This window comes from Macaca nemestrina, chromosome 18 (genome assembly GCF_043159975.1).
Source record: "Macaca nemestrina isolate mMacNem1 chromosome 18, mMacNem.hap1, whole genome shotgun sequence".
NCBI classification, from domain to species: Eukaryota; Metazoa; Chordata; class Mammalia; order Primates; family Cercopithecidae; genus Macaca; species Macaca nemestrina.
In genome coordinates this window covers 28,126,553-28,154,301 of record NC_092142.1, presented here as the reverse complement: position 1 = coordinate 28,154,301, position 27,749 = coordinate 28,126,553, and the positions used below count along the sequence as shown (strand labels likewise).

Sequence of the window (27,749 nt, the reverse complement as noted above, 5' to 3'; positions counted from 1 at the left end):
CTTGGCAGAGGACAGGAGGCAGGCCTGGGGAGCCTGGGAAGGGCTGGCTGACAGTTCTATGGGCCCTCCCCTCCTCCACAGTCCCACCCCCAGCCTGAGGCCTCTGGGAGCCCTGGTCCTGAGCAGCCAATACACCAGCCCAGACAGCTACAAGTCACCATGGACGCTGAAGGTAAAGGGACACTCTCCCCGCGGTGTCCCTGCACCCATCCCCCCACTGCCTACCCCTGCCCCCATCCTGGCTTTTCTCAGCCCCTCATCACCTCCTCTGGAGCCATCTCTCCTCTGGTCCTGCCATCGACTCCCTTACCTACCCCATGTCCCTGCAGCCTCGCTCAACCCCCAGAGGCCCCTTCTCACTCTTCTTTCTCTTGTGTTGAGTTCCCAAGGAGCTCTGGGGAAGGAAGGGGCTTAAGCCCTAGAAAAGGGGGGCAGGGCGGCCTGGAGGAGGTGGCGTCTCCTGGGGGCAGTGGGGGCCGGAAGTGGGAGGCTGGATGGGGGAGCAGCGTGGACTTCTGCTCTCGCTGGTAGCTGGGGAGAAGCAGAGACAAAGTCCTGTCCCTTCTGTAGCCGGGTGGGGGAGGGGGCTTGAGTCCCGTGATTCCCTGCATGGAAGGAGCTATATGCAAACTGTTGGGGTAATCAGCCCAACCCCTGGCCATGGGTACCTGAAGTTCAGTGGCCACAAAGGAATAAGAAAAGACAAGTTAAGATTTAAAGCAGGTCCAGGGGGCCAGTTGCTAAAGTGAAGGCTGCAGAGCCCTGGTTGCCTGAAAATTTATTGAGTACAAGCTTTTGATCTAAGAAGCAGATGGTACGGGGTGAAACAGTGAAGGCGGGGGTGCATGCGTCATTTGGAAGATGTATAGCAGTGGTGGTTTATGTGAATTTCCTTTAAGCTCAAAGCATATGTCTAACTACTAAGATAATCTTTTTGTTGTTGTTGTTTGAGACGGAGTCTCGCTGTCTCCCAGGCTGGAGAGCAGTGGCGTGATCTCGGCTCACTGCAAGCTCCGCCTCCCGGGTTCACACCATTCTCCTGCTGGGAGATAGGCACCTGCCGCCATGCCCGGCTAATTTTTTGTATTTTTAGTAGAGATGGGGTTTCACCGTGTTAGCCAGGGTGGTCTCAATCTCCTGACCTCGTGATCCACCCACCTCGGCCTCCCAAAGTGCTGAGATTAGGGGCATGAGCCACCGTGCCAGGCCAACTAAGATGATCTTGAACTTACCGGGCTACAGCTGGTGGGAGTGGGTTTTACAAGGAACCAGGATGTCTGGTCACATTCCAAAGAGTCAAGGGAGTGTTTCAGCCCAGAGCATTCTATGGAACACCATAGGTGTCCTACACAGGGGTGGCTGACTAAACTGGCCCCCAATAAACCCTTCCACCAGCACAAACCCAGGGGGCCATGCTCTGCACTCAGAAGGCTCCACCAGGGATGGGGCTGTGCGACCGTGGGTGGGTCCCGGCTTCTCAGAGCCTCATTTTCTTCCATCTGTAAAAGGACAATAATAGTTCCCTGCTCTGGTCAGGCACAGTGGCTCACGCCTGTAATCCCAGCACTTTGGGAAGCTGAGGCGGGTGGAGCACTTGAGGTCAGGAGTTTGAGACCAGCCTGGCCAACACGGAGAAACCCCGTCTCTACTAAAAGTACAAAAATTAGCCGAGTGTGGTGGTGCGCACCTGTAATCCCAGATACTTGGGAGGCTGAGGCAGGAGAATTGCTTGAACCCCAGTCGTGGAGGTTGCACAGAGATCGGGCCTCTGCACTCCAGCCTGCGTGACAGAGCGAGACTCCATCTCAAAAAAAAAAAAAAAAAAAAGAAAAAAAAGAAAAAAAAAGTTCCTTGATCACAAGGTTGTGGGGAGGACAGAGGATGGGAGGCACGGGTGCCTAGACCCTCCTCCACGTTTGGGGTGCCTGCTGGCACCATACACCCGGTCCCTCTGGCTCCACTGTGGAACCAGCTCTCGGGGGTCCCATGCAGGATGCATGCCAAACACATTCCAATCTCCATTGTGTCTTTTTCTTTTGTGACAATACCAACCTGGATGTGAATCCTGACTGCCACTCAGCAGCGGTGGAAACTCTGGTTTTCACCAGTTTCCACATCTGGAAGCCCCAGTTTCCACATCTGGACAATGGAGTTGGTGGCTCTGGTCTCACCGGGTTGTAATGAGGATTAAATACCTTAGCAGATGTCAAGGAGCCTCGACCTGATTCCTTCAGAGCCAGGATTCTTTACTGAGGGATCATGGATGGGCTCTGGGGGAGTTCATGAACCCCAGAATTTGCACGTGAAATTGCGTGTCTTTGTGAGAACACAGTTATGCATTTTTCTGGGAAGGAGATCCATAATTTTCATCAGATCCAGATTTTTTTTTTTGAGACAGTCTCGCCCTGTCGTCCAGGCTAGATTGTAGTGGCATGATCTCTGCTCGCTGCAACCTTCACCTCCCAGGTTCAAGCGATTCTCCTGCCTCAGCCTCATGAGTAGCTGGGACTACAGGCATAAACCACCATGCCTGGCTAATTTTTGTATTTTTAATAGAGATGGGGCGTCACCATGTTGGCCAGGCTAGCAGATCCAGATTCTTTTTTTTTTTTTTTTTTTTGAGATGGAGTCTCACTCTGTCGCCAGGCTGGAGTGCAGTGGCGTGATCTTGGCTCACTGCAACGTTCGCCTCCCGGGTTCAAGTGATTCTCCTGCCTCAGCCTCACAAGTAGCTGCGACTACAGGTGCGTGCCACCACACCCAGCTAATTTTTGTATTTTTAGTAGAAACGGTTTCACCATGTTGGCCAGGATGGTCTCGATCTCTTGACCTTGTGGTCCGCCTGCCTCGGCCTCCCAAAGTGCTGGGATTATAGGCGTGAGCCACTGCACCCGGCCCAGATTCTTAACAGAGTAAATGAAAACCTCAAAAAGTCAAGGATGGAAGCTGGGCACAGTGGCTCACGCTTGTAATCCCAGTGCTTTGGGAGGCTGAGGCAAGAGGATACCTTGAGGCAGGCCAGGAGTTTGAGACCAGCCTGGGTAACATAGTGAGATCCTGCCTCTAAAAAGAAAAGAACATGTCAGGGTTGCTCAGGGATGACATACCCACATTGTGGCTTTCCCACCATGTAATTCTTCTGTTGGGTTTTTGTTTTTTAGAGACAGGGTCTCACTCTGTGGCCCAGGCTGGAGTGCAGTGGCAGGATCACTGCAATCTAGAACTCCTGGGCTCAAGTGATCCTCCCGCCTCAGCCTCTTGAAATGCCAGGCTCAAACGATCCTCCTGCCTTGGCCTCCCAAAATGCTAGGATTATAGATATGAGCCACTGTGACTGGCCCACTGTGTAGTTTAGAAATGACCCTGGAGTCAAATGCCTGGGTCCCAGTCCCATTTCTGCCACCTGCTAGCTTTATGATCTTGGACAAGATGCTTAGCTTTGCTGTGCCTTGATTTCCTCATTGAAAAAGTGTGAGTGTGCCTTCCCATAGGATTGTGGTGAGGATTCAATGAGATGATATGTGTCTGCCACCTGACAGACAAAAATCACTTGGTGAGCCAGGCTCAGTGGCTCACGTCTGTAATCCTAGGACTTTGGGATGTCGAGGCAGGAGAATTGCTTGAACCTAGGAGTTCGAGACCAGCCTGGAAAACATGGTGAGACTCCATCTCTACAAAAAGATCCAAAAATAAGCCAGGCGTGGTGGCACATGCCTGTGGTCCTAGCTACTCGGGTGGCTGAAGTGGGAGGATCACCTGAGCCTGGGAGGTTGAGGCTGCTGTGAGCCATGCTTGTGCCACCACACTGTAGCCTGGGTAACAGAATGAGACCCTGTATTTAAAAAAAAAAAAAAATTGTCACTTGGCAATGGTTTTGCTATTGATTTTATTGGCTCCTCACATTTATCTCTCCAGCTCTGAGCCCTTCCCAGGCTCTAGTTCTGTTCTGTTTTGTTTTCTTTTGAGACGGAGTCTAGCTCTGTTGCCTAGGCTGGAGTACAGTGGCATAATCTCAGTCACTGCAACCTCTGCCTCCCAGGTTCAAGCAATTCTCCTGCCTCAGCCTCCTGTAGCTGAGATTGCAGGTGCACACCACCACACCCAGCTAATTTTTTTGTAGTTTTAGTAGAGACAGGGTTTCACCGTCTTGGCCAGGCTGGTCTCGAACTCCTGACCTCGTGATCCACCTGCCTTGGCCTCCCAAAATGTTGAATTACAGGCATGAGCCACCGTGCCTGGTTTCCAGTTCTGTTTTTAAAACCCCTGACTGTCCATTTCCACCTGACATCTCTCTGATGTGTCACATTCAAAATCCTCTCTTGCCACCAGCTTTTCCTTCTGACATCTCCATTTCTTTCTTTTTATTTTTCTTTTTAAGACAGAGTCTTACTCTGTTACCCAGGCTGGAGTGCAATGGCACAATCTTGGCTCACTGCAACCTCTGCTTCCCTGGTTCAAGTGATTTTCCTGCCTCAGCCTCCTAAGTACCTGGGATAACAGGCGCGTGCCACCATGCCTGGCTAATTTTTGTATTTTTAGTAGAGATAGGTTTTCACCATGTTGGCCAGGCTGGTCTCAAACTCCCGACCTCAAGTGATCTGCCCGCCTCGGCCTCCCAAAGTGCTGGGATTATAGGCGTGAGCCACAGCGCCCGGCCTGATGTCTCCATTTCTGTTCCTGCCTCACCAGCCTCCTACTCAGACTGGAAACCTCAAGGTCATCTTTGACCATTCACTCTCCCTTGTACCCCAGGATCCAAAGAGTCCCCACATACTCCTTGGACTTACCTTCATGGCATCGCCTGACCCTCTTCCTTTGTTTCCACACCTCCTCCCTCTGCGGGAGCAGCCTGTTTGAAGCCTCCTTCTCCTTGCTGCCTTCACACACGTGATGACAGCTGATGCGGAACTCTGGGCTGGGCCAGGAGGGTTGGCACTGGGATCATGGACCCAGGAGAGAAGAGACAAGCCCGGGTATGGGGCAGAGGCTGGGAAGTGACGGGTGAGGCCAGTGGGCAGAGGCAGAGTGGTCCACCAGGGGCCAGGTGTGGGCAGCAGGGTCAGTCCCATCATCTTATGGGTATGGAGTCCAGGTGGCCTCTTCCTACACTTCACCCTAGCTCACAGCAGCTTTCCATCTTGTATCCATCAAGAACTCCAGACACAGTTTAAATGTTTAAATTTCAAAGTTGGCTGGCCGTGGTGGTTCACACCTGTAATCCCAACACTTTGGGAGGCCAAGGTGGGCGGATTACTTGAGGTCAGGAGTTCAAGACCAGCCTGGCCAACATGGTGAAACCCTGTCTCTACTAAAAATACAAAAATTAGCCGGGCATGGTGGTGGACGCCTATAGTCCCAGTTACTCAAGAGGCTGAGGCAGGAGAATCACTTGAACCCCAGAGGCAGAGGTTGCAGTGAGCCAAGATTATGTCATTGCACTCCAGCCTGGGCAACAGAGCAAGACTCCATCTCAAAAAACTAAAATAAGGCCGGGCGCGGTGGCTCAAGCCTGTAATCCCAGCACTTTGGGAGGCCGAGGCGGGCGGATCACGAGGTCAGGAGATCGAGACCATCCTGGCTAACACGGTGAAACCCCGTCTCTACTAAAAATACAAAAAACTAGCCGGGCGCGGTGGCGGGCGCCTGTAGTCCCAGCTACTCGGGAGGCTGAGGCAGGAGAATGGCGTAAACCCGGGAGGCGGAGCTTGCAGTGAGCTGAGATCCGGCCACTGCACTCCAGCCTGGGTGACAGAGCAAGACTCCGTCTCAAAAAAAAAAAAAAAAACTAAAATAAAATAAACAAATAAACTTCAAAGTTTTTTTTTTTTTTTTTTCCAAAGAGACAAGGTCCTTCTCTGTTGCCCAGGCTGGAGTGCAGTGGCAAGATCATAGCTCACTGCAGCCTCCAACTCCTGGGCTCAAGAGATCCTCCTGCCTCAGCCTCCTGAGTAGCTGGGACTAACAGGGGTGCCCCCACGATGCCCAGCTATTTTTAAAAAATTCTTTGTAGAGATAGGGTCTTTCTATGTTGCCCAGGCTGGTCTTGAACTCCTGGGCTCAAGCAATCCTCCTGACTTGGCCTTCTGAAGCACTGGGATTACAGACGCGAGCCACTGGACCAGCTCAGTTCATTTTGATCGTGTGACTTCTGATAGAAATTTTGTAGTGACTTCCCATGGCCTAGTGAGAGAAGCCTAACTCTTCCTCTCAACCACGGCCTGCTCAGTCTGGCCCCATCCTATGACGCGGCCTTCTTTCCCCATGCCCAAGACTGGGCACCGTCACCTGCATATACCCTGTGCCTCTGCTGCCTGACCTGTGCTCTCTCTATTCTCTCTGCCTGGCGAGCCGTCCTCTCCTGTCAATTCCAGCTCGTTCTCAGAACCAGGCTTTCTGGCTTCTCTTATCCATACTCAGACTCTGTGGCTCATTCTACCATATGTGTGCAGGGCGGTCACATTTGGCCATATTTGGAGGTCACTTCTCTTCTCCAGGGAGTGAACGGAGGGGAAAAGGACATTTATCCAGGACCTGAGGTGCTGACCAGCCTCTGTCTCCACCTGGTGTTTGCCAAATGAATCAACAAATGAACAGATGGAAGAACAGAGCCCCCAGAGTCAGACTCCTGGGTTGAGGCTTCTGGCCAGGCACTGACTCAGGCGCTTTATGTGAATTGCCTCTTTTGGTCTTCCCAGCAGCCCTGGAATTTCCATGTGAAACTGACACTCTGCCGGGCGCGGTGGCTCAAGCCTGTAATTCCAGCACTTTGGGAGGCCGAGACGGGCGGATCACGAGGTCAGGAGATCGAGACCATCCTGGTTAACACGGTGAAACCCCGTCTCTACTAAAAAGGATACAAAAATATAGCCGGGAGAGGTGGCGGGCGCCTGTAGTCCCAGCTACTCGGGAGGCTGAGGCAGGAGAATGGCGTGAACCCGGGAGGCGGAGCTTGCAGTGAGCTGAGATCCAGCCACTGCACTCCAGCCTGGGCGACAGAGCAAGACTCCGTCTCAAAAAAAAAAAAAGAAAAAAAAAAAAAAAGAAACTGACACTCAGGCAGGTTAGCGCCTTGCTGGAGTCACCCAGCCTGTAGGTTAGGTGTAGCATAGAAACACGATAAAGAGCTGAGCATGATGGCATGCATCTGTGGTCCCAGCTGCTCGGGAGGCTGATACAGGAGGATTGTTTGAGTCCAAGAGGTTGAGGCTGCAGTGAGCTGTGATTGCACCACTGCATTCCAGCCTGGGCGACAGAACGAGACCTTGTCTCTAAAAACAAAACAAAAACAAAAAGCAGTAAACAACAACAACAAAAAAAAATCAGTAAACATTCCAGAATAGAACAGCAACAGTGCCAGAGGGGGGAAAATCTTTATCTATTATGCCAGAGTTTTCAGTAATCTGTATCTTTACATGATTTGAAAAGAGAGAAGATGGCAAATAATATCCCAAGACACCCTGATCCCCTCTGAGCAGAGATCCAATTTTTTTTTTCTTTGAGATGAAGTCTTGCTCTGTCACCTAGGCTCAACTCACTGCAACCTCCGCCTCCTGGGTTCAAGCAGTTCTCCTGCCTCAGCCTCCCAAATAGCTGGGATTACAGGTGCCCGCTACCACACCTGGCTAATTTTTGTATTTTTAGTAGAGACAGAGTTTCACTATGTTGGTCAGGCTGGTCTCAAGCTCCTGATCTCAAGCGATCTGCCCACCTTGGCCTCCCAAAGTGCTGGGATTACAGGCATGAGCCACTGTGCCCAGCCTTAAATATGCCAATTTTATTAGAGTTTTATTAACTCTGGACAACCCATTAAGAAGGGATCGCCTTGAGGGATCAAGGTTACATCCCACAGAATAAAACTCTAATCTCTGAAGTCCAGGCATCTTGGGAGACCTTTTACATGTCCAGCCACAAGGCTAGGAGGCTGCTGGACAGGGAGGGTGCAGCTGCCTCCTCCATGCACAGGGCAGCCTGCCTAGCATTTCTCTGATGGGCCAACTCTCTCCTTGCCAGCTGTAAAAGCGGCTTCCCCTCTCTGAAGTGCCTTTCAGTAACAGCTGCTAATTAGGGGAGCCCTGTATTTTCAAAGCTCCCCACAGGAATTCCTCTTGTTGGAAATGCATGAGAGAGTCAGGGCCTTAAAAAAAAAAACACCCAGATGTGTTTATTTATTTTTCACAAATAGAACATGGAATGTGTAACTGTTCCCCTCTCTATTAGACAGTCAGAAAGACTGAGCTCCAAGAAGGGGAAAGAGGGGAACCCCTGCACATGGAAGCAGCTTTGAGGTTCTTTTTTTTTTTTTGAGACAGAGTCTCACTCTGTTGCCCAGGCTAGAGTGCAGTGGTGCGATCCGGGCTCACTGTAGCCTCAACCTCCTAGACTCAAGTGATCCTTCTGCCTCAGCCTCCCAAGAGTAGCTGGGACTACAACTGCATGCCGTCATGCCTGGCTAATCTTTTAAATTTTAATTTTATGTATTTGATTATTCTTTTTTTAGACTGCATCTCCCTCTGTTGCCCAAACTGGAGTGCAGTGGCACAATCACGATTTGCTGCAGCATCAACCTTCTGGGCTCTAACAATCCTCCCGCCTCAGCCTCCCGAGTAGGTGGTACCACAGGTGCATGCCACCACGCCCGGCTAATATATATATAATACATATATATATATTTTTATATATATATAATATATATATAATATATATATATATATTTTTTAGATAAGGATCTTGTCATGTTTGCCAGGCTGGTGTTCAACTCCTGGGCTCAAGTGATCCTCCTGCTTCAGCCTCCCAAAGTGCTAGGACTGCAGGCATGAGCCCCCATGTCTGGCCTCAGGAGCTATGATGTTCTTTTTCTTTTTTTTTTTTTTTTGAGATGGAGTCTCGCTCTGTTGCCCAGGCTGCGTGTACCACCATGCCTGGCTAATTTTTGTGTTTTTCTGTAGAGATGGGGTTTCATCATGTTGGCCAGGCTGGTCTCGAACTTCTGACCTCAAGTGATCACCCACCTCGCCCTCCCAAAGTGCTGAGATTACAGGCATGAGCCACTGTGCCCCGCCAGCAGCTGTGATGTTCTACAGTACCCAGCTATGGAAAGGGAGGACCTGGGCTCATACTTACCATTGTTTAGCTGCATCATTTTCTAGCTCTATTCTTTAGATAATTCCTCTTTATGTTTCTGAGCCATGGTTCTCCACCTATATTTTTAATTTATTTTTATTTTATTTTATTTTTTGAGATGGAGTCTTGCTCTGTCGCCCATGCTGGAGTGCAATGGCGTGATCTCGGCTCACTGGAACTTCTACCTCCTAGGTTCAAGGAATTCTCCTACCTCAGCCTCCTGAGTAGCTGGGATTACAGGCGTGCGCCACTGCGCCTGGCCAGATTTTTGTTTGTTTGTTTGTTTGTATTTTTAGTAGAGATGGGGTTTTACCATGTTGACCAGGCTGGTCTCGAACTCCTGACCTCAAGTGATCCACCCGCCTCGACCTCCCAAAGTGCTGGGATTACAAGCGTGAGCCACCATGCCCGGTCTTGGTTTTCCACCTATAAATACAAACGGCATCCACCTTGAGGCCCTGTAGGTGAGGTTTGGGAGGAGGTATGAGAAGCGCCAGTCACGCAGTAGGCACCAATGCATGGTAGCTATTATTTTCTTCCTGTGGCTCAGAAGCTCTCAATTCTTTTACAAATCAGAATTATTTTGCCATATTTCAGACCAATTATATCAGAATCTCTAGGGATGGGGCCTGGAGCTCCCCCATATGATTCCATTGTGCAGCAGAGGTTGAGAACCACTGCCCTACCCAATGGTGTTATGATTTATAATAAGAAATATGTATTTTACTCTTTATCCTTGGTTCCTGGCATAGAGCTCCTGGAATCCTTGGAATTTCCTGAACAATAGAGGGGCAAGGAGAATCCTTTGTTCTAATATTTGATCTTTGTTTTTTTGTTGTTGTTGCTGTTGTTGTTATTGTTGTTGAGACAGAGTTTTGCTCTTGTTGCCCAGGCTGGAGTGCAGTGGCGTGATCTCGGCTCACCACAACCTCCGCCTCCCAGGTTCAAGCAATTCTCCTGCCTCAGCCTCCCGAGTAGCTGGGATTACAGGCATGCACTATCATGCCTGGCTAATTTTGTATTTTTAGTAGAGACAGGCTTTCTCCAAGTTGAGGCTGCTCTTGAACTCCTGACCTCAGGTGATCCACCCGCCTTGGCCTCCTAAAGTGCTGGGATTACAGGTGTGAGCCACCGTGCCCGGCTGTTGTTGGCTTTTTTAAATTGAGACAGGATCTCACTTTGCTATCCAGGCTGGGGTGCAGTGGTGTGATCACGGCTCTCTGCAGTCTCAAACTCCTGGGCTCAAGGGATCCTCCCACATCAGCCTCCTGAGTAGCTGGGACTACAGGTGTGTGCCACTGTACCCGGCTAATTTTTCTGTAGATAAGGGGTTTTGTTATGTTGCTCAGGCTGGTCTTGAATTGCTGTGCTCAAGTGTTCTGCCTGCCTCGGCCTCCCAAAGTGCTGGGATTACTGCCGTCAGCCACCGTGATGCCTAATTTTTGAAATTTATGTAGTTGGCTAGGTACGGTGGCTCACACCTGTGATCCCAACACTTTGGGAGGCCGAGGGGGGCGGGTCACCTGAGGTCAGAAGTCTGAGACCACCCTGGCCAACATGGTGAAACCCCGTCTCGGCCGGGCGCGGTGGCTCAAGCCTGTAATCCCAGCACTTTGGGAGGCCGAGACGGGCGGATCACAAGGTCAGGAGATCGAGACCATCCTGGCTAACCCGATGAAACCCCATCTCTACTAAAAAATACAAAAAACTAGCCAGGCGAGGTGGCGGGCGCCTGTAGTTCCAGCTACTCGGGAGGCTGAGGCAGGAGAATGGCGTAAACCCGGGAGGCGGAGCTTGCAGTGAGCTGAGATCCGGCCACTGCACTCCAGTTTGGGCGACAGAGCGAGACTCCGTCTCAAAAAAAAAAAAAAAAAAAAGAAACCCCGTCTCTACTAAAGATACAAAAATTAGCCGAGCGCGGTGGCGGGTGCTTGTAATCCCAACTACTTGGGAGGCTAAGGCAGGAGAATCACTTGAACCTGGGAGGCGGAGGTTGCAGTGAGCTGAGACTGCGCCATTGCACTCCAGCCTGGGCAACAAGAACAAAAACTCCATCTCAAAAAATAAAATAAAACAAAATAAAATGTACATAGTGATAGAGTCTTGCCATGTTGCCAGGCTGGTCTTGAACTCCTGGCCTCAAGCGACTCCCTCTCCCCAGCCTCCCAAAGTGCTGGGATACAGATGTAAGCCACCACACTGGGCCTAATACTTGATCTTTGACCCAAGTTCCTGACAGAGCTCCTAATCCCTTGGAATTTCTGGTTGATCAGAGGGTCTTTTGTTCCAATGAGATGATTCTTGGTGGGCCTCTGGAAGGGGGCCAGTCACCAGAGAGATACTACTGCAATGATTAAAAGTTTGGAACCCTCAGCAGTATCCTTCATCTTCTGGGAAGGGGAGAGGGGCTAGAGATTGATTTAACTATCATGCCTGTGACATGACACCTCCATAGAAATCCCTGAAATAAGATGTTAGGAGAGCTCCTGTGTTATAGGACAGATAAAGGTGCCAGGAGGAGGGTGGCACCCAGGAGAGGGCATGGAAGCCCCTTCCCCCATACCCTGCCCTATGCATTTCTTCCAGCTGGCTGTTCATTTGTGTCATTTGACAATGCCTTTGTAAGCCAGGTGTGGCAGCGCACCTATAGTCCCAGTTACTCAGGAGGCTGAGGCAGGAGGATCACTTGAGCCCAGGAGCTCAAGAGTGCCCCTGTAGTGTGCTATCCTCGAGCCTGTGAATATCCACTGCACTCCAGCTGAGCAACATAGAAAGACACTGTCCAAAAAGCAAAACAAGCTGGGCGCGGTGGCTCATGCCTGTAATCTCAACACTTCAGGAGGCAGAGGCGGGTGGATCACTTGAGGTCAGGAGTTCGAGACCAGCCTAGCCAACGTGGTGAAGCCCCATTGCTACTAAAAATACAAAAATTAGCTAGGTGTGGTGGCGTGTGCTTGTAATCCCAGCTACTCGGGAGACTGAGGCAGGAGAATCGCTTGAACCTGGGTAGCAGAGGTTGCAGTGAGCTGAGATAGCGCCACTGCACTCCGGCTTGGGCAACAGAGTGAGACTCTGTCTCAAAAATAAATAAATAAATAAAAAACAAAACAATACGAAACAAACAAAAAAAAGTGTTGTAATACACCAGCAATAGTAAGTAAACTGTTTTCCTGGAATCACTGCTTTAGTAAAGATCAAATACAAGCAGGAGTCATGGGAATGTCTGATTTGTAGCCAAGTCACACAGCAGTTGTGGGTAGCCTGGGAATCTCTTACTACTTGAGGCTGACGTCTGAAGTGGGGGACAGTCTTGTGGGACTGAGTCCTTTTGCTATGAAGTCTGCACTAACTCTGGTTATGGTCACAGTTGAAGTGAATTGTAGGACACGCAGCTACTGTTGGAGAATTGGTTGATGTGGGAAAAGAAATGCCACACCACTGGTCGCAGAAGCGTTCTGTGTTGAGTGAATATACAGAAAAGAAACACTGTTGGTTTTTAAATCTACATCGCCCTAAAATAACGTTCCATGACCCAGTCTCAAGTGGGGACCCTCTCTCTCCTTTCCTTATTTTTCTCACTTTTTATTATAGAGAATTTCAAACATACACGAAAGTAGATAGAAAAGCATGGTGAACCCCCACGAAACCACCACCAACCTCAAAAAGCATTAATGTGCGGCTAGCCCAGTCTCACCCTCCCTCCCTCTACCTTCCAGTATTATCTTAAAGCAAACCAGTTCTCGAACTCTTTGTTTGTTTGTTTGTTTGTAGACAGAGTCTCGCTCTGTCACCCAGGCTGGAGTGCAGTGGCACAATCTTGGCTCACTGCAACCTCAATTCAAGTGATTCTTTCACCTCAGCCTCCCCAGTAGCTGGGATTATAGGCCCACACCACCACACCTGGCTAATTTTTGTATTTTTTTAGTAGATTTTTCACCATGTATATTTTTCACAATGTATATTTTTCACCATGTTGGCCAGGCTGGTCTCGATCTCCTGACCTCAGGTGATCCACCCCACCTTGGCCTCCCAAAGTGCTGGGATTACAGGTGTGAGCCACTGCGCCCAGCCTCTTTTGTTTTTTAGATGGGGTCCTGTTCTGTCGCCCAGGCTGGTTGGTGTGCAGTAACATGATCATAGCTCACTGTTTGTAGCCTCCAACTTCTGGGCTCAAGTGATCCTCCTGCCTCAGCCTGTGGAGTAGCTGGGACTACAGGCGTGTGCCACCACACCTGGCTAATTTAAATTTTTTTTTTTTTTTTTTTTTTTAGAAATGGGGTCTTGCTGTGTTGACCAGGCTGGTCTCAAACTCCCAGCCTCAAGCGATCCTCCTACCTCAGCCTCCCAAAGTGTTGGGATTACAGCCATAAGCCGCTGTGCCTGGCTCAAATCTTTTCATATGTGAACATCTCAGCGTGTTTTTCTTCTTCTTTTTTTTTTTTTTTTTTTGAGATGGAGTTTCGCTCTTGTCGCCCAGACTGGAATGCAATGGCGTGATCTTGGCTCACTGCAACCTCTGCCTCCTAGGTTCAAGCGATTCTCCTGCCTCACTTTCCCAAGTAGCTGAAATTACAGGTGCCCACCACCATGTCCAGCTAATTTCTTTACTTTTTTTTTTTTTTTTTTTTTTTAGTAGAGATGGGATTTTGCCATGTTGGCCAGGGTGGTCTTGAACTCCTCACCTCAGGTGATCCACCTGCCTTGGCCTCCCAAAGTGCTGGGATTACAGGCGTGAGTCACTGTGCCCAGCCTCAGCATGTTTTTTTCCTAAAAGATAAAGACTTTTTCTTTTTACTACAACCACAATACTGTTGTCAAAACTAAACTCTAAAAATTTCCGTGGTGTTATCAAACATTCAGTCAATGTCCAGATTCCAGTGGTTTCATAAATAGCCTAATTTGCTTTTGGTTTGTTTGAATTAGGATCTAAGTAGAATCTATACTTTGTGATTGGTTAGTATATGTTTTAAGAGTCTTTGAAACTTTCTTTATTTTTTCGAATAAAAAATGTTTAATTTAGAGATACTTTTTGTCTGGCCAAGACTACCTCAGCCTTCTTTTGCCTCCCAATCTGTCTCCAGTTGGTGGCTGAAGTGACCTTTCTGGAGTAAAACTATAATCTCTTTTAAAATTCTGTGATGGGTCAGGCATGGTGGATCACACTTGTAATCCCAGCACTTTGGGAGGTCGAAGTGGGAGGACTGCTTGAGCCCAGGAGTTCAAGACCAGCTTGGGCAACATAGCGAGATCCCCCCATCTCTACTTACAAATAATAAAATAGGCCGGGCGCGGTGGCTCAAGCCTGTAATCCCAGCACTTTGGGAGGCCGAGACAGGCGGATCACGAGGTCAGGAGATCGAGACCATCCTGGCTAACCTGGTGAAACCCCGTCTCTACTAAAAAAATACAAAAAAATTAGCCGGGCGAGGTGGCGGGTGCCTGTAGTCCCAGCTGCTCGGGAGGCTGAGGCAGGAGAATGGCGTGAACTCGGGAGGCGGAGCTTGCAGTGAGCTGAGATCCAGCCACTGCACTCCAGCCTGGGTGACAGAGTGAGACTCCGTCTCAAAAAAAAAAAAAAAAAAAAAAAAAAAAAAATAATAATAATAATAAAATAAAATGAAAAAAAAATTTTTTTGAGATGGAGTTTCGCTCTTGTTGCCTAGGCTGGAATACAATGGTGGGATCTCAGCTCACTGCAACCTCCGCCTCCCGGGTTCAACCGATTCTCCTGCCTCAGCCTCCTGAGTAGTTGGGATTACAGGCATGTGTCACCATGCCCGGCTAATTTTGTATTTTTAGTAGAGATAGGGTTTCACCATGTTGGTCAGGCTGGACTCGAACTCCTGACCTCAGGTGATCAGCCCACCTCGGCCTCCCAAAGTGCTGGGATTACAGGCATGAGTCACTGTGTCTGGCCAATAAAATGAAATTTTATGATGGCTCCTGCAATCTGGCAAATTCCTCAGCTAAATAGTTTAGTTTTTTCTCCCTGTGGCCTCCTCTCCCACCATGTCACCTGTGAATCTCACACTGCCCCCACCCCGCCACTGTCTGTGGGTGAACAGATCAGTTTTCTCAGCCCCAACTGTCGGCCCCACCCCACACCTCTGCCTGGCAAACATCACTCACCCGTCCTCAGAGACACCTAGTCATTTATTCTGTGAGTCCACCACACTTGAGAAACGTTTCATTTCTTAGCGAACACGCCTACCCTGTGCTAGACAGTGTTCCTAAGGGCTTTCAAGTATAAAGTCTTTTGTTTTGGCCGGGCGCGGTGGCTCAAGCCTGTAATCCCAGCACTCTGGGAGGCCGAGGCGGGCGGATCACGAGGTCAGGAGATCGAGACTATCCTGGCTAACACGGTGAAACCCCGTCTCTACTAAAAAAAATACAAAAAACTAGCCGGGCGAGGTGGCGGGCGCCTGTAGTCCCAGCTATTCGGGAGGCTGAGGCAGGAGAATGGCGTAAACCCGGGAGGCGGAGCTTGCAGTGAGCTGAGATCCGGCCACTGCACTCCAGCCCGGGCGACAGAGCGAGACTCCGTCTCAAAAAAAAAAAGTCTTTTGTTTTTTGTTTCTGAGACAGAGTCTCGCTCTGTCGCCCGGGCTGGAGTGCAGTGGCACAATCTTGGCTCACTGCAACCTCCACCTCCCAAGTTCAAGCAATTTTCTGCCTCAGCCTCCCTAGTAGCTGGGATTACAGGCGCTCGACTAATTTTTTTTTTTTTTTGTATTTTTAGTAGAGATGAGGTTTCACCATTTTGGCCAGGTTGGTCTTGAACTCCTGACCTCGTGATCTGCCCACCTTGGCCTCTCAAAGTGCTGAGATTGCAGGCATGAGCCACTGCCCCTGGCCACTTTCTTGTTTTTATAACAGCATGAGGAGGTCATTATTGTCATCCCTATCAGATGAGGAGCCCAAGGCCCCCGAGGGTTGAGTCTCTGGTCCACAATCACTTAGTGACAAGTGGCAGAGCCAGGGCTGGACCTGAGGTGTGCGGTCCCAGAGCCTGGGCTCTGATTCACTGTGCTATGCGACCTCTCTGATAGGTAAGTATCCTAGCTCGCATACTATGAAGCTAAACAATATAAAATTGCCAGTATTTGGCCATTTTGACCAATAAAAGCAGCAATGGTTGTATGGTTCAGTATGCGAAGCACTTGAATATAGTAGAAAACTCAATGGCCAGACATAGTCTTTGCCCATCGAGAGGAAACAGCTGTAGACTGTGATAATGGGGGAAGAACAGGAAGCAGAGAGGGACCAGGATCTAATATGGGGAGTGGGGTGTCTGTGAGGCCCCTACTGAGGAAGTGATGTTTAAGGGAAGACCTGCAAGTGGAATAAGAACTGAAGGGGGAGATTGGGGACAAGGGAAGGGACTTCCAGGCCGAGGTACAGTCCTGCAACAGCATAGGCTAAGGCCTGACAGGTAAGAGAAAGAGCTGCCCACGCTGTTGCCTTCATGCCTAGCAATTATTAACACCCCGCACAGTGCAGGTGCTGATGAGGATGTGTCAGAGAATCAGTGAAAAATGGAAAGAAGTTGCCAGGTGTGGAGGCTCATGTCTGTTAATCCCAGCACTCTGGGAGGCCAGGGCGGGAGGAAGACAAGGCCAGGAGTTGGAGGCTGGGCATGGTGGCTCACGCCTATAATCCCAGCACTTTGGGAGGCCGAGGTGGGTGGATCACTTGAGGCCAGGAGCTCAAGACCAGCCTGGCCAATATGGTAAAATGCTATCTGTACTAAAATACGAAAATTGGCCAGGCATGGTGGCACGTGCCTGTAATCCCGGCTACTCAGGAGGCTGAGGCAGGAGAACCCAGGAGGCGGAGGCTGCAGTGAGTCTACAGTTACTGCCAAAGCTCAGGGCTCCATCCCTTTTCCATCGCATGCCACTGCACTCCAGCCTGGGCAGCAAAGTGAGACTCTGTCTCTAGAAAAAGAAAAAGAAAAAAATGTTTAAAAGGCCAGGAGTTTGAGACCCTGTCTCTACAAAAAAAAAAAAAAAAATTACCTTGGCATCGTGGAGCAGGTACTCAGGAGGCTGAGGTGAGACGACCACATGAGCCCAGGCTGCAGTGAGCCATGATTGTACCACTGCACTCCACTCTGTCTCAAAAAGAAAGAAAAAAGTCAAGAGAACTGGAACTGAAACCGTGAAAGGTCAGTTTTCAGCAGGAGAGTGATCAAAGAAAACCAGAACTAGACAGTTGTTAAAATAACTAAAACATATTGCATTCCAGACTATTACTACAGGGGAAGAGTGACCTTAGATCAGAACTGGGCTGAATTCTGAGTACACCATGGGGGTTATAGCCAACGAGCAGAGTGGGGGACAGTGGATGGGACATTACCACGAGAAAGCACTGGGGGCTGGGGGGATTCCGGCAAGAACAACCTAAAGGGATTCTTGCTGAAGGCAGGCCAAGGTGGTCAGACAGCGCCTGGGGGAGGGTGGAGGATGAGGACCCCCATCAGGGTTCAAGGGGCAATCAGATGTGGAGGATGAAGGACTGGCTCAGCTGACTTAGCAGGATTCTTGTTAAAATTGGACAATGCAGAGGTAAACACGGAAGTCCAAGGCCTAACTGGAAAAGAGCTGAGGGAACCTGAGTGAGGTTTGGCTATAAACAGAACCTCTCCGAGTAAGCCCATCAAACTTACTTTATTTATTTATTTATTTATTTATTTGAGACAGAGTCTCACTCTGTCGTCCAGGCTGGAGTACAGTGGCGCTATTTCGGCTCACTGCAAACTCTGCCTCCCAGGTTCAAGCAGTTCTCGTGCCTCGGCCTCCCGAGGAGCTGGGATTACAGGCATCTGCCACCACACCCAGCTAATTTTTGTGTTTTCAGTAGGGACAGGGTTTTGCCATGTTGGACAGGCTGGTCTGGAACTCCTGACCTCAGGCTAATTTTTTGTTTGTTTTTATTCTTTTTTTTTTTTTTTTTTTTGAGATTGAGTTTCGCTCTTGTTGGCCAGGCTGGAGTGCAATGGTGCAATCTCAGTTCACCGCAACCTCTGCCTCCTGGGTTCAAGCGATTCTCCTGTCTCAGCCTCCCGAGTAGCTGGGATCACAGGCACATGCCACCATGCCCAGCTGATTTTTGAATTTTTAGTAGAGACGGGGTTTCATCATATTGGTCAGGCTGATCTAAAACTCCTGACCTCAGGTGATCCGCCTGCCTCAGTCTCCCAAAGTGCTGGAATTACAGGCATGAGCCACTGCACCCAGCCTTTTTGTTTGTTTTTAAATTTAACTTTTTTTTTGAGACCGAATCTCGCTCTGTCACCCAGGATGGATTGCAATGGCGCAATCTCAGCTCACTGCAACCTCTGCCTCCTGGGTTCAAGCGATTCTCCTGCCTCAGTCTCCCAAGTAGCTGGGATTACAAGTGCCTGCCACCATGGCTAGTTAATTTTTGTGTTTTTAGTAGAGACGGGGTTTTGCCATGTTGGACAGGCTGGTCTTAAACTCCTGACCTTAGGTGATCAACCCACCTTGGCCTCCCAAAGTGCTGGGATTACAGGCGTGAGCCACCATGCCCAGCCTTAAATTTAACTTTTAAGTTCAGGGGTATACATGTGCAGGTTTATTACATAGGTAAACTTATGTCATGGGGGTTGTACACATTATTTAGTCACCCAGGTATTAAGTGTAGTACCCATTAGTTATTTTTCCTGATCCTCTCCCTCCTCCAAACTTCCACCCTCTGATAGGCCCCAGTATGTGTTGTTCCCCTCTATGTGTCCATGTGTTCTCATCATTTAGCTCCCACTTATAAGTGAGAACATGTGATATTTGGTTTTCTGTTCCTGCATTTGTTTGCTAAGGATAATGGCCTCCAGCTCCATCCGTGTCCCTGCAAAGAACGTGATCTCATTCTTTTCTATGGCTGCATAGTATTCCATGGTGTATGTGTACCACACTTTCTTTATCCAGTCTACCACTGATGGGCATTTAGGTTGAATCACATCTTTCCTATGGTGAATAGTGCTGTGATGTGTCTTTATAACAGAATGGTTTACTTTGGGTATATACCCAGTAATGGGATTGCTGGGTCGAATGGTGTTTCTGGTTTTTGGTCTTTGAGAAATTGCTGCACTGTCCTCCACTATGGTTTAACTAATTTACACTCCCACCAACAGTGTATAAGTGTTCCTTTTTCTCTGCGACCTCACCAGATCTCAGTGGTCAACTCCTCCCACTCCCCAGGTAACACTGATTTGCTCTGTGCCTACAGTTTTGCCTTTCCCAGGATGCTGCGTGAATGGGATCATACGGCCTTTTGGATCTGGCTCCTTTTAGTTAGAATGGTACATTTGAGACAGGTCCCTATTGTTGTGTGTATCAGTAGTAGGTTTCTTCTTTTTTTGAGATGGATTATCACTCTGTCATCCAGGCTGGAGTGCAGTGGCATGATCTCAGCTCACTGCAACCTCTGCCTCCCTGATTCAAGCCATTATCCCGCCTCAGCTTCCTGAGTAGCTGGGATTACAGGCGCGTGCCACCACGCCTGGCTAGTTTTTGTATTTTCATAGAGATGGGGTTTCCCCATGTTGACCAGGCTGGTCTTGAACTCCTGACCTTGTGATCTGCCCACCTTGGCCTCACAAAGCGCTGGAATTACAGGCGTGAACCATGGTGCCCAGCCTGCATCACAGGTTGTTTCCCCAATACTTACCAGTTGCAGAATTCAAATTCACTTTTAAAAAATCAGCCTGAAAAAAAGAAAAAAAAAAAAATCAGACTGGCCAGGCGTGGTGGCTCACGCCTGTAATCCCAGCACTTTGGGAGGCCGAGGCGGGCAGATCACCTGAGGTCAGGAGTTTGGGACCAGCCTGGCCAAAATGGTAAAACCCTGTCTCTACTAAAAATACAAAAATCAGCCTGGCGTGGTGGTGGGCGCCTGTAATCCCAGCTATTTGGGAGGCTGAGGCAGAAGAATCGCTGGAATCCGGGGGATGGAGGTTGCAGTGAGCCGAGATCACACCACTTCACTCCAGCCTGGGCAAAAATGTGAAACTCTGGATCAAAAAAAAAAAAAAAAAATCAAGATTGGCACAGTGGCGCACTCCTGTAATCTCAGGACTTTGAGAGGCTGAGGTGCAAGGATTGCTTGAGCCTGGGAGTTCAAGACCAGCCTGGGGAATATAGTGAGACCCCTATCTCTACAACAAAACATATAAAAAAATTAGCCGGGCATGGTTGCTGTGCGCCTGTAGTCCCATTTCCCCAGGAAGCTGAGGCGACAGGATTGCTTGAGCCTGGGCAGTTGAGGCTGCAGTGAGTCGTGATCGCGCCACTGCACTGCACCTGGTTTGAATGGAGTGGGAGTGGGGGATTAGGCTCTCACTCCCTGCCGTTTGCTCCCAGGCCTTTTCCGTAGCTAGATGTGACCAACAGAGACAGCGCCCAGCCTCAGTACAGCTGGCTCTTAGTGGAGGAGCAGGAGCCATCTGGGGCAGATGTGGGAGAGAACGTGGCGAAGGAGAGCCCGGTGCAGTCAAGGAGGCTTGTGGCTCGGAGGGGAGGTGGGGTGAGTGGAGACTCAGCAGCTTGGCTCTGGGGAAGTAGACAAGAGAGGGCCTGCTTCGTAGAGCAGACCAAGCCAGGATGTCTGGCCTTCACTTCTACTTGGAGCAGAAGTGTGCTGTGTGCTCGTGTATGTGCGTGTGCGTGTGCGTGCACGTGTGTGCGCGCTAAATCAAACACCCTCGCTGCCTCTGTGTCCCCCTCAAGGGGAAGCCAAGTCCACGGATGGTGAAGGCCCATGAGGCTGCAGGTCTTCACCCCGCAGATAGATGGCGCTGTTGCACCGCGCCTGGGTTTGCCTCTGCCCTATGCCTAGGGCGTAAGGGATCTTCCCCACGTCCACCATCCTTATTTAAAAAAAACAAAAAAGTGTGGGTATATAGTAGGTGTATATATTTATGGGGTGCATTTTTTTTTTTTTTTTTTGAGACGGAGTCTTGCTCTGTCGCCCAGGCTGGAGTGCAGTGGCCGGATCTCAGCTCACTGCAAGCTCCGCCTCCTGGGTTTACGCCATTCTCCTGCCTCAGCCTCCGGAGTAGCTGGGACTACAGGCGCCTGCCACCTCGCCCGGCTAGTTTTTTGTATTTTTAGTAGAGACGGGGTTTCACCGTGTTAGCCAGGATGGTCTCGATATCTTGACCTCGTGATCCGCCCATCTCGGCCTCCCAAAGTGCTGGGATTACAGGCTTGAGCCACCGCACCCGGCCGGGTGCGTATTGATAAAGCATGCGATGCATGATAATAACATTATGGGCCAGGCACGGTGGCTCACACCGAGATTGCACCTCTGCAGTCGCCAGGCCACTGCAGGCACCACAGTGGCGACAGAGCGAGACTCTGTCTCAAATAAATAAATAAATAAAAATCAGGTTAGGCCGGGCACAGTGGCTCACACCTGTAATCCCAGCACTTTGGGAGGCGGAGGCAGGCGAATCACAAGGTCAGGAGTCCGAGACCAGCCTGGCCAACATGGTGAAACCCGGTCTCTACTAAAAATACAAATTTTAGCCAGGTGTGGTGGCAGGCGCCTGTAACCCCATCCACTCGGGAGGCCGAGGTAGGAGAATCTCTTGAATCCAGAAGGCTGAGGTTGAAGCCAGCCGAGATCACTCCATTGCACTCCAGCTGGGCAACAAGAGTGAGATTCTGTCTCCAAAAAAAAAAAAAAAAAAAAAAAAAAATTACATCATGGAGAATGGGGTGTCCATCCCCTTAAGCATTTATCCTTTCTGTTATAATCCAATTGCATTCTTTTAGTTATTTTGAAATGTACAGTTATTGTTGACTATAGTCACCCTGTTGTGCTAGCAAATAGTAGGTCTTATTCATTCTTTCTATTTTTTTTTTTTTGTACCCGTAACATTCCCCACCTTCCCATCATCATCCTTTTTTTTTTTTTTTTTGAGACAGAGTCTTGCTCTGTCACCCCAGGCTGGAGTGCAGTGGCACGATCTCAGCTCACTTCAACCTCTACCTCCTGTGTTCAAGTGATTCTCCTGCTTCAGCCTCCCCAGTGGCTAGGGTTACAGGCATGCCCCACTACACTCGGCTAATTTTTTTCAGGTTTTCGCCATGTTGGCCAGACTGGTCTTGAACTCCTGACCTCAGGTGATCCACCTGCCTCAGCCTCCCAAAGTGTTGGGATTACAAGCATGAGCCACTGTACCCAGCCCCATCATCCTCATTTTATTTATTTTTTATTTTTATTATTATTATTTTTTAGATAGAGTCTTGCTCTGTCACCCAGGCTGGATTGCAGTGGTGTGACCTTGGCTCACTGCAACCTCCGCTTTCCAGGTTCAAGCAATTCTCTTGCCTCAGCCTCCCGAGTAGCTGAGATTGCAGGCGCCTGCCACCACGCCTGGCTAATTTTTGTATTTTTAGTAGAGACAGGGTTTTACCATTTTGGCCAGGCTGGTCTCAAACTCCTGACCTTGGGTGATCCGCCCGCCATGGCCTCCCAAAGTGCTGGGATTACAAGTGTGAGCCACCGCTCCTGGCCAGACTGATTTTTTTTAAAAAGTGAATTTGAATGCTGCAACTCGTGAGTATTGGATAAACAAACTATGATGGGATTACAGGTGCCCACCTCTATGCCTGGCTAATTTTTGTATTTTTAGTAGAGACTATGTTGGCCAGGTGGGTCTCGAACTCCTGACCTCAAGTGGTCTGCCTGCGTCGGCTTCCCAAAGTGTTGGAATTACAGGCATGAGCCACCACACCTGACCAGAAGTTTAAAATTTTTTTTTTTTTTTTTTTTTTGAGACGGGGTCTTGCTCTGTCACCTCGGCTGGAGTGCAGTGGCACAGTCTCTGCTCACTGCAAGCTCTGCCTCCCAGGTTCACACCATTCTCCTACCTCAGCCCCCTGAGTAGCTGGGACTATAGGCACCCACCACCATGCCTGGCTAATTTTTTTGTATTTTTAGTAGAGACGGGGTTTCACCATGTTAGCCAGGATGGTCTTGATCTCCTGACCTCGTGATCCGCCCGCCTCGGCCTCCCAAAGTGCTGGGATTACAGGCGTGAGCCACTGCGCCCGGCCCAGAAGTTTAAATTTAACTAGGTGCCCAGTGACCTCGTCCAGCCCACAGCACTCCCCAGTCCTCACCCCCACAACCCCCCTTCCCCCCACACCCCCTTTCCTCACTGCAGCCTCTCCACTGGAACCCCTAGATCTTGAGGCTGATGGGCCAGTGCCCAGTTTCACTGGTTGTTAAATATTTTGACAATGATCCCCGACAGCAGGAGAGACAGCCAAACTCAACAGCTGTTCTCTGTTTCCCTCCAGGCCTGGCACTGCTGCTGCCGCCCGTCACCCTGGCAGCCCTGGTGGACAGCTGGCTCCGAGAGGACTGCCCAGGGCTCAACTACGCAGCCTTGGTCAGCGGGGCAGGCCCCTCGCAGGCGGTGCTGTGGGCCAAATCCCCTGGGGTACTGGCAGGGCGGCCTTTTTTCGATGCCATCTTTACCCAACTCAACTGCCAAGTCTCCTGGTTCCTCCCTGAGGGATCGAAGCTGGTGCCGGTGGCCAGAGTGGCTGAGGTCCGGGGCCCTGCCCACAGCCTGCTGCTGGGGGAACGGGTGGCCCTCAACACGCTGGCCCGCTGCAGTGGCATTGCCAGTGCTGCCGCCGCTGCAGTGGAGGCTGCCAGGGGGGCCGGCTGGACTGGGCACGTGGCCGGCACCAGGAAGACCACACCAGGCTTCCGGCTGGTGGAGAAGTACGGGCTCCTGGTGGGCGGGGCCGCCTCACACCGCTACGACCTGGGAGGACTGGTGATGGTGAAGGACAACCATGTGGTGGCCGCCGGTGGTGTGGAGAAGGTGCTGGTCCTGCCTGTCCCTGGTCCAACCTCACCCTCAGCACACCCCTCCCCAGAGCCTCCAGCCATGACCTGGTGAACAGCCATGGCCTGGAGTCAGCAACACAAGACTCTTCCCACCTCAGCTCCTCCATCTGAGCTGGGCTCAGTTGAGCTCATCCAGCTAAGCTAAATGGGGAGCTGGGCTTGCTTTTCTTTTTCTGGAGATGGGGCCTCAGTCTCTCCAGTAGCTGGATATACAGGAATGCTCCACCCCACTGGCTAATTTTTGCTTTTTCTTTTTTGAGATGGAGTCTCACTGTTTTACCCAGGCTGGAGTGAAGTGACACAATCTCAGCTCACTGCAACCTCCACCTCCCGGGTTCAAGCAATTCTCCTGCCTCAGCCTCCCGAGTAGCTGGGATTACAGGCACCCGCCACCACGCCCAGCTAATTTTTGTATTTTTTTGTAGAGACAGAGTTTCAGCATGTTGGCCAGGCGTGTCTCAAACTCCTGACCTCAGGTGATCCACCCGCCTTGGCCTCCCAAAGTGCTGGAATTACAGGCCTGAGCCACTGTGCCCAGCTGCCTTTTTTTTTTTTTTTTTTTTTAAGAGATGGGGTCTCACTATGTTGCCCAGGCTGGTCTCAAACTTCAGGACCCAAAAGATCCTCCCACCTTGGCCTCCCAAAGTGCTGGGATTATAGGTATAAGCCACCGCACCTGGTTTTGGAATTGACTCTTTATCTTTGTTCTGCTGCTGCGTGGTGTAATGTTCGAGAACAAAGGACAACCGGGGGGAAGCCAGTGTCACTGGCACCACAGCCTTGAGCCCATCTCTCTAGCCCTCTGCACCTAATTTCCCATCTGTGAAATGTCCTTAAAGACCCCTTCTAATTTTAATATTCTGAGTCAAATTGAACTCAGGTCCAAATGCCAAATATTGCTGATATTCATCCGCTTTTTGACCCACAAAAGTGGTCATTTTAGTCTACAATAAAACATCCTGGCTCAGTGGCTCATGCCTGTAATCCCAGCACTTTGGGAGGCCCAGGTGGGGGGATTACTTGAGGCCAGGAGTTTGAGACCAGACTGGGCCATATAGCAAGATTCTGTCTCTACAAAAAATGAAAAATTTAGCCATGTTTGTGGGCAAGCCCCTGTAGTCCCAGCCACTCGGTGGCTCATGCCTGTAATCCCAGCACTTTGGGAGGCTGAGGCGGGCGGATCACGAGGTCATGAGTTAGAGACCATCCTGGCCACCATGGTGAAACCTCGTCTCTACTAAAAATAACAAAAATTAGCTGGGTGTCGTGGACGCACCTGTAGTCCCAGCTACTCGGAAGGCTGAGGTGGGAGAATCACTTGATCCCAGGAGGTGGAGGCTGCTGTGAGCTATGATTGCACCACTGCACTCCAGCCTGGGCGACAGAATGAGACCCTGTCTCAAAAACAAAACAAAACAAAACAAAACAAAACAAAACAAAACAAAACAAACCCAACCCAACGTCTGGTTTCCTTATTAACCCCAAACTCATGGTCCATTCGGAGCTTTTCAAATGCCAGTCCTGGCTCCCTGGGCCCCAGCTTCAGTGCTGGGCCCTATCCTCACCCTCGCCCTCCCGGCTCCCTGCGCCCCAGCGCCAGGCACTGGGCCCAGTCCTCACCCTTGTCCTCCCGGCTGCCCAGCAGGCGGTGCGGGCGGCCCGGCAGGCAGCCGACTTCGCTCTGAAGGTGGAGGTGGAATGCAGCAGCCTGCAGGAGGCCGTGCAGGCGGCTGAGGCGGGTGCCGACCTTGTCCTGCTGGACAACTTCAAGCCGAAGGTGAGGTGGGCTCTGCCTCCGGGGAGGGGTCTGTGGTGGGCTCTCACCTCCCCTCCGCTTGTGTCCCGCAGGAGCTGCACCCCACGGCTGCCGCGCTGAAGGCCCAGTTCCCAAGTGTGGCGGTGGAAGCCAGCGGGGGCATCACCCTGGACAACCTCCCTCAGTTCTGCGGGCCGCACATAGACGTCATCTCCATGGGGATGCTGACCCAGGCGGCCCCAGCCCTTGATTTCTCCCTCAAGCTGTTTACCAAAGAGGCGGCTCCAGTGCCCAAAATCCACTGGTCCTAAACCGGAAGAGGATGACACCAGCCATGGACCCTCCGGATCACACATCTCTCTCTCTCTTTTTTTTTTTTTTTGAGACGGAGTCTCGCTCTGTCGCTCAGGCTGGAGTGCAGTGGCGCGATCTCGGCTCACTGCAAGCTCCGCCTCCCGGGTTCACGCCATTCTTCTGCCTCAGCCTCCGGAGTAGCTGGGACTACAAGCGTCCACCACCACGCCCGGCTAATTTTTTGTATTTTCGGTAGAAACGGGGTTTCATCGTGTTAGCCAGGAAGGTGTCGATCTCCTGACCTCGTGATCCGCCCGCCTCGGCCTCCCAAAGTGCTGGGATTATAGGCGTAAGCCACCACGCCCGGCCCTGGTCACACATCTTTAGGGTCAGTGGCCAATGGGGCACACTTGGCATTAGCTTGAGCCCAACTCTGGCTCTGCCACCTGCTGCTCCTGTGACCCGGCAGGGCTGACTTCACCTCTGCTCATCTCAGTTTCCTAATCTGTAAAATGGGTCTAATAAAGGATCAACCACATGGGGTTCTGTGGTGATATGAGCACATAGTGAGGGGTCAGTAAATGTCAGAAGTTACCCGGGACAACCAGGCACTATGGCTCATGCTTGTAATCCCAGTGCTTTGGGAGGCTGAGGTGGGCAGATCACTTGAGGTCAGGAGTTTGAGACCAGCCTGGCCAACATGGTGAAACCCCATCTCTACCAAAAATAGAAAAATTAGCTGGGTATGGTGGCATGTGCCTGTAATCTCAGCTACTTAGGAAGCTGAGGCAGGAGAATCGCTTGAAGGCAGGAGGTGGAGGTTGCAGTGAGCTGATGGTGCCACTGCACTCCAGCCTGGGTGATAGAGTAACACTCTGTCTCCAAAAAAGAAAGAAAGAGAGAGAGAGAGAGAGGGAGGGAGGGAGGGAAAGGAAGGTTGGAAAGAAAGGAAGAAAGGCAGGCAAAAGCCCCAGACAGACCATCCTGCACCCTTCATGCACCCAACCTGAACCAAACACCAGCATGACCCGGCTCTGAATGCACAGCAGACGGAGGTTCGCTGGGCAGAGATGCTGGGCTGACCCGGATGCTGCCTTTGGTGATACCCTAAACAAAAGGGGCCAGTCCCACAGTAAGGAAGGAGACCACTACTCCTCCTGCTGCCCTCCTCCCCCAACCTTGCCTAGTTTACAAGACAGGAGGAAAGAAAGAAAGCAAAATGTTAGAAAAAAAAAAAATACAGAAGTAAGATAAATAGCCAGAAGACCCTGGCGCCACCACCCGGTCCTGGTAGTTAAAAAAAAGTAACAATAATAATATCAACCCCTGACTTAAACTACTTGTGTTATCTGTAAATTCCAGACGTTGTAGGAAAAAGCATTCCAGGCCGGGCGCGGTGGCTCAAGCCTGTAATCCCAGCACTTTGGGAGGCCGAGGCGGGCGGATCACAAGGTCAGGAGATCGAGACCACAGTGAAACCCCGTCTCTACTAAAAATACAAAAAAATTAGCCGGGCGTGGTGGCGGGCGCCTGTAGTCCCAGCTACTCAGGAGGCTGAGGCAGGAGAATGGCGGGAACCCGGGAGGCGGAGCTTGCAGTGAGCCGAGATCGCGCCACTGCACTCCAGCCTGGGCAACAGCGTGAGACTCCGTCTCAAAAAAAAAAAAAAAAAAAAAAAAAAAGAAAA

At 50.5% G+C, this 27,749-nt stretch overlaps 1 protein-coding gene across 3 annotated transcripts; it reads left to right on the top strand.

The window, feature by feature from the left end:
- LOC105482908 (quinolinate phosphoribosyltransferase) lies at window positions 1-27,466 on the top strand. 3 transcript variants are annotated; one of them, XM_011743370.3, is made up of 5 exons: window positions 1-172; window positions 20,502-20,664; window positions 23,451-23,986; window positions 25,655-25,789; window positions 25,861-27,466. In XM_011743370.3, the coding sequence occupies exons 1-5, from the start codon at window positions 59-61 to the stop codon at window positions 26,077-26,079; spliced, it is 1,167 nt and encodes a 388-aa protein (XP_011741672.2). In that variant the 5' UTR covers window positions 1-58; the 3' UTR covers window positions 26,080-27,466. The 3 variants fall into 3 exon arrangements, with proteins under 3 accessions (XP_011741672.2, XP_011741673.2, XP_024648894.2); XM_011743371.3 differs by having other exon boundaries at window positions 5-172; window positions 25,658-25,789; XM_024793126.2 differs by lacking the exon at window positions 20,502-20,664 and having other exon boundaries at window positions 56-172.
- Window positions 27,467-27,749: the final 283 nt, after the last annotated feature.